Source organism: Phycodurus eques, chromosome 14 (assembly GCF_024500275.1).
Source record: "Phycodurus eques isolate BA_2022a chromosome 14, UOR_Pequ_1.1, whole genome shotgun sequence".
Classification (NCBI taxonomy): domain Eukaryota; kingdom Metazoa; phylum Chordata; class Actinopteri; order Syngnathiformes; family Syngnathidae; genus Phycodurus; species Phycodurus eques.
Window position 1 is genome coordinate 7,310,380 of NC_084538.1, and position 10,291 is coordinate 7,320,670.

At 40.5% G+C, this 10,291-nt stretch overlaps 1 protein-coding gene across 7 annotated transcripts in view; it reads right to left on the bottom strand.

Annotated features, from left to right (window-relative positions):
- Positions 1-334: 334 nt before the first annotated feature.
- Positions 335-10,291, bottom strand: part of spata7 (spermatogenesis associated 7) — a 34,925-nt gene continuing 24,968 nt past the window's right edge. For 2 of the 7 annotated variants that reach the window (XM_061696176.1, XM_061696177.1), the window contains 13 exons: positions 7,130-7,307; positions 5,423-5,482; positions 4,866-4,928; positions 4,693-4,782; positions 4,557-4,604; positions 4,328-4,431; positions 2,875-3,335; positions 2,758-2,803; positions 1,963-2,075; positions 1,861-1,899; positions 1,691-1,768; positions 1,119-1,176; positions 335-986 (listed from right to left, as the gene is read on the bottom strand). In XM_061696176.1, coding sequence (XP_061552160.1) covers positions 396-986; positions 1,119-1,176; positions 1,691-1,768; positions 1,861-1,899; positions 1,963-2,075; positions 2,758-2,803; positions 2,875-3,335; positions 4,328-4,431; positions 4,557-4,604; positions 4,693-4,782; positions 4,866-4,928; positions 5,423-5,465 — 1,734 coding nt within the window. In that variant the 5' untranslated portion in view covers positions 5,466-5,482; positions 7,130-7,307 and the 3' untranslated portion in view covers positions 335-395. Of the gene's footprint in view, positions 987-1,118; positions 1,177-1,690; positions 1,769-1,860; positions 1,900-1,962; positions 2,076-2,757; positions 2,804-2,874; positions 3,336-4,327; positions 4,432-4,556; positions 4,605-4,692; positions 4,783-4,865; positions 4,929-5,422; positions 5,813-7,129; positions 7,308-10,291 lie in introns of those variants that run through there. The other 5 variants (XM_061696178.1, XM_061696175.1, XM_061696181.1 and 2 more) reach the window with 5 other exon arrangements.

Here is a 10,291-nt window from a genome sequence, read left to right on the forward strand (position 1 = left end):
GCTGTGATTGACTATTGATCAGTTCAGGATGTCGTCTGTCTTCCACCCAAAGTCAGCTAGGATAGGCTGCAGCTCCCCGCGACCCTCAATAGGACAAGCTCTATAATTATTATTTATATGTATGGATGGATTTCATCCCATTCCGCATCGACAGAAGAAGGCAGGAAAGAGCCGGCTTCAAAAAGTAGCTGGAAAGGGGCTGGTGAGCATTTTTACACGCGTGTAATTGTCTGATTCCGGGATCACTGTGTAAAATCACAGTTGACACAATATCCCGCCGTCGCTGGGTTCTGTGTTTAAAAAAAAAAAAAACAACAACAACAAAAAACAGCCTTAATGCAGCCAAGTTTCAGGATCTCTGTGTGAGAGGCTTTAACATTCCACGTCTGCAACATTCAAAAGCCGTCGTCGCTGACAGAAGCCAGTGTATTTGTTTGGTGTTCACTGGAAGAGTCCAAGTTGTCACCTTTAGTGTCTTGATCGACATGCAGCGACTCTGAAAACCTTCTTTCCATGGCTTCAAGCTCTTTAGATTGCCCTTCAACGTCTACCTCAGCTTGGTCCTCAAGGAACTCCTCATGTCTGGCTTCACCGTTTGCCTTTGGCTGCTTCGTCACAAGCGGTTGGTCGTCCTCTTCATCCTTTCCTTCATTATTGCTAACATGTTCACTCACGCCCTTTTCCCAGTTGTTTTCCTCCTCCTGCGGCTTTTCATTCGTTGTTAGCGGAGAACTTCTCTCAGGAGACCACAGCGATGTGGAGCTCAACACGGGCTCGAGGCAGTGCTCTGGAGAATTGTCGCGTTTGCTCACGTAAGAAAAGAGGTTGTTGTCCTCTTCGCTTTTCACCTGCTCCAGCGCCGATTCGGGCATCACCAGGAGGGAATCGAGCAGGTCCTTTTTCCCAAGATCCTCGCGGTAAGAGGACGGGGCGGAAGGTTCGTCCAGGTTGTTGCGCAGGATATCCAGAAGGTGGCGCATTTTAGCCTACAACAATACAGAGGATGACACCTTGAAGCCTTTTGACTTTTTTCCCCTGGACTATACTAAAATGTTTCAACAATGCTTTATTACTAAATCATGACCAGGTTCCCCACCCTCCATCCCATGTATACTCACTTCATCCAGACGATGCAGATTCATATCAATATGCCGCTGTATCACCCGGTTGAGGACCCTTGAAGGAGACACGGACATTTAATACCCTGCAGCCTGTTAGCGTCACGTACGTCAGCCGTCCTAAAGTGGTTATTAACTCAATAACGTAAAAATGTTCCAGTCTGAAAAAAACATGACGTCAAAGCCTAGGTTTCCCCATCACAACCGGCACCTCGCTGTCCGTCCATGTCAGAGGCTTTTTACGGGAGTCCTCCGTCTTGTAGCACAACCCAGAGGTTTTTGAATCAAAACACGAGTAGTCGATATGGTATGCTTTGTATTGCAGACCGCCAAAGTTCCTAAACATGCTCAAAGTACTATTAATACAACAAAAGGTACAACTCTTCAAATGGGGGGGATACAAAATAACTTAATCCCCCATATATACACAGTCAATCATGTTTTATGTCTCTATCCTATTTGCGTTTTTTAAAGCTCATTCTAAAGCGCACTGAGATCCCACATAATATTGAAATATGACAGTGACCATAAAACAGCAAATGGATTTACATTTTACTGACAAAACACCCCACCTGTCAGAGACAGATCCTCTGGACAAGATGTCCTCCGTTACATCAGAAATAAATTCCAGGTACATTAATTCTTCATCCCTGTCAAAGAAGAGATGATAGTTCCTTCAAAATATTCCCAATATGCTATTGATTTGATCTTAATCCATTAGGAGCTATGAAGATGAACTTACTCTGCACTTGGCGACACGTTTAGGCCCTCAAGTGAGAAGCTGGAAGTAAGTATCGCTTAAGTAAAGCATACAGAGTAATGTGTTGTTCGTACACTATTTTACCTGGTGGAATAGTCGAAGGGATCACAGTCTCGGCTCTTGTTTGTTTGTTGTTTTGGCGTTATTAAATATGTGCCGGTGTGCTCGGTCTCAGCCAACTGCTGCTCTTTGAGTTCCTGGGACAAAGAGATGCATTCGCTATTGTGTTAGTTTTGCAATCTTACATTGATTTTACAGTGACTACAAAATGTCTAGACACCCCTGTTTAAATGCCAGGTTTTTATAAAAAATGAGCCCGGGACAAATCATTAAAAAAAAATAATAATAATAAATCAATAAAAACTACCATTACTGTGGCCTTTAATATGTAAAAGTCAATTTGAAAAATATAGAAATCTTTTTGAAAGGGGAGATACAAACGAACAAACTGAGATAATGTGTTTGCACAAGTGTGCACACCCTTTTATAACAGGGATGTGGCTGTGTTCAGAATTAACCACTCACGTTCAAACTCCTTAAATAAGTGTCAGCACACACCTCCCAGCATTGAATCTGCCTCTGATTAATCCTAAATAAAGTTCCGATGATCTAGTAGGTTTTTCCTGATTTTTTTTTTGTATTTGCTCCATTTAGTTTAAACGTGATTAATTCCTACCTATGCAAATTTGTACAGCAGCATTCTCAGTTGTGTTGAGTTGCACATGTTACAGGGCACATTAATTGTGGAAAATGTTTTTAAATAATTTATCTTGGTGTCATTTTTTTTTAACAAAAACCTGGTAGACTTTTTAAATCCACTTTGTGTTAATAGGGTCTTAAATCTCTAGTAATGGTCAAAGATTTTGACTGCAAAATTACCTGAGATGGGTCATACAACTCCTGTGTGTGCTGCATAGTTTTTGCTCTGCATAATGGAGGTAAAACAAGATGAATCGATGTTAGGACATATTCGAGGTAAGATATTTCGGTGAGTACCCTTTCTCCGATCTCAAGTCATCGCACTCCTCAGCCAGTTTCGTGCCCCGCGGTGCTCGGTAGTAGCGATAACTAGACAGGTAAGAGCTCTTCTCGGATTTCAGCATCTTCGGCGTAAAAGGCTTGTCTTGGGTGAAGCGCTGCGAATGTTTCTGGAGCAAGTCGCCGCTGTACGTCTTTTGCACGGGATCCTGGAACGCCTTGACGAAGCTCGGTTCGCCCGAGGTAGACGGGTAACATGCCGACGGCTGCCCGTGGGACGTCGGCTCCTGGCTTTGGAACTTGAGTTCCGCGACGGAATGAGGGCGATGATGATGATGATGTTGATTCTGAGGGGCAGCTTTAGTTGATGGAGAGGGAACCTCCTTCGCGTGAAAGGAGCTACTAAATCCGGGGGCGGAGAGCATAGAGTTTCTTGAGCAGAGGTAGGGTGCATATTCAGACTGCACGGAACATCGACTCTGAAAAAGAAAGGAAATTATACTGTACTGGGGCCAAGAGCTGGTGTGAACAGGGAAAAATCATGAGGAATTGACATACTCCCAAAAGTTTGGATTTGCGGAAACAGTATTAATAGTCTAAACCATAAATATAGCACAAGCTCTGCTCTCAAAACTGTTTAACATCATTTTAAACCAATCTTACATTACCCTTAAAAAGAAATGGCTTACAGATGATTGTGTTTCAAAAATGGGTACATGTGGCTAAGACTTCCAAACTTCCACTACCAACCCAGACTAAACTTAGCTCCTCCACGACAAACAAAGCTTGTCTCTCAATTGAGATGTATGATGTCACCATACTGCCTTTACACCAATTCCTATTTATACAGGGCTTTGGTGGTATGTTGTGGCATCTTAGCGTGTTCCTTAGCACAAAAACGCAAATAGATTTTTTTTTCTTCCCCTCAGCAAATTGCTGGGGATAGGTTCCACAGAAAATTGCAAGTACCGTGCGAGTCCCCACAAAATTTAAACTTATTTAAAAAAATATTCGACTAAACAATATAATGTCATATGACTAAAGTCGGCTGGCTTAATGCTGATATATAATGTGAAATGACAGAGCTAACAAAAATTTGCATCAATGTTACTGTAATTATGAATTACCTTCAAAATGCTACTTTAACGCAGAGGGAGCAGCAACACATGCAAACACAGCCTACTGCAAAATCCCAAATTACGTGTATACTATAAAAACCTAAATCTGCGATACAGCGGGAACCACAATATAGCGGGGGGGGGGGGTGAAATGTGGATAAATTTGTGAGTTTTTTTTAAACGTGGCTGTTTTTATTGAATGTTTGGCATCATAATTATGTTGCTGTGAATAGTTTTGTTGTCTATGTTGACATGGAAAAATTGCCGGTTCGTCGTTGTCCACCTACTCCCTATTTCCCCTCATCTCACATGTATAAAACACAATTGCATTTCACAGTTTTCCAGTCGCTTACTTGTGCTGAGTAACACGAGGCTCTGCTGTTCCTGTGGGAGAGCGACGGCGCTGACTGGGGACGACTGCCTTTCTTCATACGTTCCTGCTTCATCCGGTCCAAGTCTGTTTACACATTGAACCATTTCAATATATCTCCTCAGCAAGCAGGTTCTCGCACACAGCATGACACACATGTTGTCACACACTCAATTTGGGTGTTAAGAATTAAACTGGGACGTGCTACTTACACCGCACACTCTGCGTAAGGCTTTTGGGTACTGAGGTGTCGATCACAGCTGCAAGAGAAGACAAGAAAACAAATTGTTTCACAACGATATATCCTATTTCCACCTCCATGTACTGTGACTATTTCTAAAAGCTCACCTTTAGCTGAATAAATCCGTTTGTAGTGAGACACCATGTGATCTTTAATCATAGCTTGGGCCCACTTGCCTGAGGAGTGAGGACAAAATGCTGAAAAATAAATTAGACAGCGAGAAACATCTCTCAAAATCAACCCCTAATGTCTTAGAATATTAGTAAATATCAGTACTTACGGCTACTTTTCAATGTCTGCCCTCTAATGTTAAGGCTGGACCCAGGGCCAGATAATACACTCCCTAAAATAAGAACATCGATAAATATTTATTAATACTAATTGGGCATATTGTCGATATCAAAGTCTATCCCTCCATTTTCTGAGAGCATTTGTCTTCAACAGGATCACAGGTTAGCTGGAGCTTATCCCAGCTTATTCTGGGCGAGAGAAGAGTACACCCTGAACTGGTCGCCAGTGAATCGAATGGCAAATACAAACAACCATTCACAACTGTGGACCGTTTGGAGTCTTCAATGAAGTTAACGTGCATGGTTTGGGAACGCGGGATGACAAAACAAAATGACAAAGCTAACCACTCATTCAACGTGCTGCTTTATTTTTTTTTACAGTAAATATTTATTAGAATTTGGGGAATTTCATTGGTTTTATGTACCCTTATTTCCATTTGTTTTTTAAATCATACAGATTAAGTCAAATTATCTCTATATCCTACATTGTCAAATAAGTATATATTTCGTCCCACACACAAAGCTAATGCTAAATGCCGTTACGTACTTCTTCTCGACTGCATGTCAACGCAACTCTCAGCGTATCCCATTTTCTCCAACAGACTTTCTAAACCGCAACAGCAGAGTCTCAATACATCCAGAAAGTACACCACAGTTTATCGTTAACATTTTTTTTTAACGCGGCGAGGCAACGAATAATGAAAACGTAATGCTAGCTTCTTATAGCACCCGCATAGCATTGCAAAGCTTCACCGTCGCCATGCCGGTTGCTAGGAGTGATGACGTCACGGTATACTCACGCATGCGCCGCAGGCGAAGCCCAGAGAAACCGGAAGTTCAAACCGGGTGCCTGATGACGCAGATTCTCGAAGGCTTCCACCACTTCCACGCTTTTCAACACTTTTCATTGTTTTAAAGCGATGTTGGATAGTGTCGACAACTGACGTACTTCATGTACTACGCTTCACACATATATATGTATATATACTTCATATATGTACTATATATACAAATGAAGAATTATAATAATGCAAATGTGCTTTAGAATTAATAATGCAGAACCATCTTTATTTATTATTATTATTTTTTTTTACATTTTATGACACCCTAAAAACCTAACCCTTTACATATTTATGAGTTACGACTGGTACACATTTAGGACTGGAAAAAAAAAAAAAAAACGTCTTCCCTGTTCTGTTTCACACTGAGCCTGCAAATTTCTAACATCACAACCATAACATTTTTCAGCCTTTGTCTTTTACGAGGTGTAATCTGAGGTGGGTAGTGTAGCCAAATATTACTTTAGAATATGACTCAATTTCAAGTAACAAGTAGCCCTCCAAATAATTACTTAAGAGTCAGAAAGTACTCGGTGAAAAAGCTACTCAAGTACTGAGTGACTAGTGAGGAACTTCTGTTTTATTTTTTAAATCAGCGCATGAATGTCAAATTAAATTAAAATAACTACATAAAATATGAATTTGCAAATTCATTTATTGCTGAACAATATCACTTCATCTAAAACATAATAAATTAAATCTTTATGAAATAAAATATTTGTAAAATAACAAATCTCATAAATATCCAAGTTTGGGTAGCGACAAAACTACGCTGCATTTTAAAGCTGTTGTTTTTCATAGTCTGTAACGACAAAACACGAGTCGCGTGTGGCTGTCACGACTCACTTTGATTGGCCCGCGAAGCCCAATAGAAGATTCAGTGTGCGGACATGTGACTTTCTGGTGTCGTCTGATTGGTGAAGTTCAGTCAAACATCACTGTGGTAATCACGGTGGATCGGCGCAAGAGCGCCGATGCGGAAATCGAAAACGAAAGTCTAAAAATCGATCGCGCACTCAATTATTAATAAATGAAAGTAGCGAGCGGCATGTAGATTATTGTATCGCAGTAAAAGTGAAATTTCTTCTTCACATAAATATTCGAGTAAAAGTAAAAAATATGCTTCATTGAAAGTACTCTGACAAGTACAATTTATTCAAAATGTTACTTGAGTAAATGTAGCGCGTTCCTACCCACCTCTGAGCGTAATATTGTTATAGTTTTGCGTGCTTTCACACAGCGACACGGAATCCTCCATTTAGACAACTGATGAATTTATATCAGGGTTGGGCCTGAACTAACACATTGTGTTGTGTAGAAAACCCGCAAATGCACTTTTAACGCCTCACCATACAATTTTTTTAAAATATTTTTTTATAAGCCAACAAAAACTTCAAATAAACATCTCATCTCACCCACAAATGATTCTAATAATGAATCGTTTCATGATTCCCCCCAGTCTTGTTGTCTGTAGGCTCATCAATAATGCATAATGCTCCTCATCCATATGAATGATGTCACCGTGGAGGTCCACCAATGGTTGGGCGTGACTCGCCGCTTTGCACCATGTGCTCACACACACTCACCAGCTGCCTGCAACGATGAGGGAATTAAAAAAAACAAAAAACAAAAAACGTTTTTTTGCGCACACCAGGGAAAAGAAACAGACAAGAGTGAGTATTGGAATTATATATTTGATGATGGTGTATATTTAAGGAGTCGATTAGTGTCTTTTTGATCAGAAGTGACAATCGGGAAGAGCATCCTTTTTTTTTTTTTAACACCCTCGTTCTTCTCGTGGTGAGTGCGTAAAGTTGGGTGGGCATCCACAGGGCGTGCCAACCCCTGGTGTGCGCGTGTGTATGTGTGTATCTTTGTTTGTGTGTGTGTGTGTGTGTGTGTGTGTGTGTATGGCGTGGCTTGTGGTTTCCCCCTCGCTAGAAAACAAAAGTATCTCACTTGTTCCAGACGAGGTGCAGAAAAAAAAAAAGGAGGGGACACGCGAACAGCAGACAATGCGGTTTGCTCGCTTGTCATAAGCAGACACATCAAAGAAGACGCGCTGGAGTCCGAAGATGGAGAATTATTATTTTTGATTATTTTGCTTTTCAGTATCGGTTACATTTTTTATTTTTTTTTGCCTACGGTTCTAATTTATATTTGATTTATTTGATTTATTTTTTTTTAAAGATGAAATTCCCAATAGAAAACCAGAGGAAACAAGTTAATTGGGACCCCGAACAAGGTTAGTACATACCTATATTATTTAAAAAATACTAACAATGGGAATAAAACCTCACAGCGACAGATTTGAGCAGTTACGCATAACAACCAAACGTAATGCCAAAACAAAAGCATTTAGTGTCGTTCTTCGTGGAAAACAAGTAAACTCGCATTCACTAGGCGTGTCAAATTATCTTGTATAGCTACATTTTAAAGCATAATCTTGGGAATGAGACGCTTGTTCTTTAAAATGTTACCTTAAAACGATTACAGGTCATTTTGTCTTATTTTGTAACCGGAAGCAGTAGCTACTATTGTCCGATTTTGCCAAGCTTTCCACGGTCGGTGTGGCTCTGATGTGTCTCCTGCAACCTGCCTTTTTTTCTTTTCTTTTTTTTTTTTCCTCGGGAAAAGAACGTGCGAAGACTCCGGCGAACCGAAAATACGGCCTCTTGTTTATTGGAAGCCACTATTATTGTCGCATATTTATTTAAATAATAAATAGAAGAAACCTTTCACCATCAACGTCACGTTATCGGGCTCAGCTTGCTCCCCATGAAGAGGGAGTGTCAGATGAAAACATTGCTTTCCCCTCAAGCCTTATTCAATTAGTCGCAATCAATAGGAGGCAGAGTTAGTGCCTTGGATTCTAGATACCTTATAAGCAACGTTAATACAATTTACATTATAACACAATACAGTGGAAGCTGTAACGGTGAACACAATCCATTCTGGAACGCTGAGTGACTTATAAATATTTTGTATCTATCGTTACCGGTAGTACTGAAGTACTCCATCTTACAGCTAACAACACAAATGTTCGCAGTTAACCTGGGGGTAGTACCAGAAGCTAACAGTAGCAGAAGCACTGAAGTTATCCTTTTCATAAACGTAACCAACTTCTAACAGACAATCTGGCTTGCGCAAGTAGCTACCGTTAGCAATCGTGCTAAAATACGCTATCTCACAGCTAACAACACACTTATCTGCCAACATCAGGCCAGTGCTAGTAGCTTATACTGTGGCAGTGGCACTAAAGTTCTCCAGTTTACAAAAAATGACGTCAATCTGCAATGAGTTCAAACAGCTAATGTTAGCAGTCGCACACAAATGCTACATAGAAGTGACTTTTAGCTTTTCCCTGCCAGGGGTCGGAACAGCGAGTCACTCGCATCGTATCTTTGGCACAGTTTTAACTCCAGCTGGCCAACATTTTACAGCTAATTCCACATTAGCCAACCAATCTCCATCTAAAGTTAGCAGTGGCACAGCTGCGGCTAGAGCTAACGCTAACTTATTTCGGCTTGACTAATTACTTTTATGTGCGCTTCAATCATATTGTTTTTAATCCATAAACATTTAGGGGCCTGTAAATCAATTTTGACAGTTTTAATCAATTTTCTTTTCTTGATTGAATATTAATGATGTCTTTGTAAGATGAGCTTCCCGTCATAAGGACCTCATCGTGTGCATCCCTGAATACCGATTCGGGCTGGGGCGTCTTTCTGCAGCCTCACTCTTAAAGTTGTCATTTATTTTGTTTTCTAAAAATAGTCTGCTGCTGTCATTATAGAGTGTTATTGGAAGAGAACAAAAAAATAAATTGATTCAGTCATCCAACAAGGATGAACTAACAAGATTGAAGACTGGGGGAGTGAATGGGACGCTTCCTGGATGTCCTTGACTCATCCCGCAACCGTGTACTGTATGTGCGCCCGTCTACATGCGCCTGTGTGTACGTCACATCACACATCAGCGAGTCGATGCCACTAGTCAAAAAGAGCGCCTCCCTGGAACAAACCTCTGTGCCACTCCCGAGCATCCCATCGTTGTGGCTGCAGTGGATGCAAGGTTCTGTCCACTGCTCTGAGGCACCCTTGTCTTACTTGTTTGATCAGAGTGAGGTCGGGGCATAAACAGGGTGAAGGCTCAACCTTGGAGTAGGTAGGTTGTACCAACCCGTTCCAGGGCACAACAAAAATAATATCATACAATTGTGTAAAAAACAAAACAAAATAAAAAAACCTCTCTTTAGTAAAACTAAATCAAACTAAAATAAAGCAGTGCAGTGGTACCTTGACCTGAGAATTCCATTCTGTGACCAAATTCGTACTCAATCAACTCTGTACTGATATAAAATACAATTTCTCCATTAAAATAAAATTGCCCAGAAAGCCCAGAATCCCTTTGTCTTTTTAACATTCTTAAATCTCCTAAAATTGTATAAAAACCGAAATACTGTAGAATAAAACTAAATCCAAACTAAAATAAAGAATAACTACTCACTCTTTCTCCCCTTACCTTTCGCAACCTATAAGAAAGTAGCAAGGAAGGCTTTTTAACATTCTTAAATG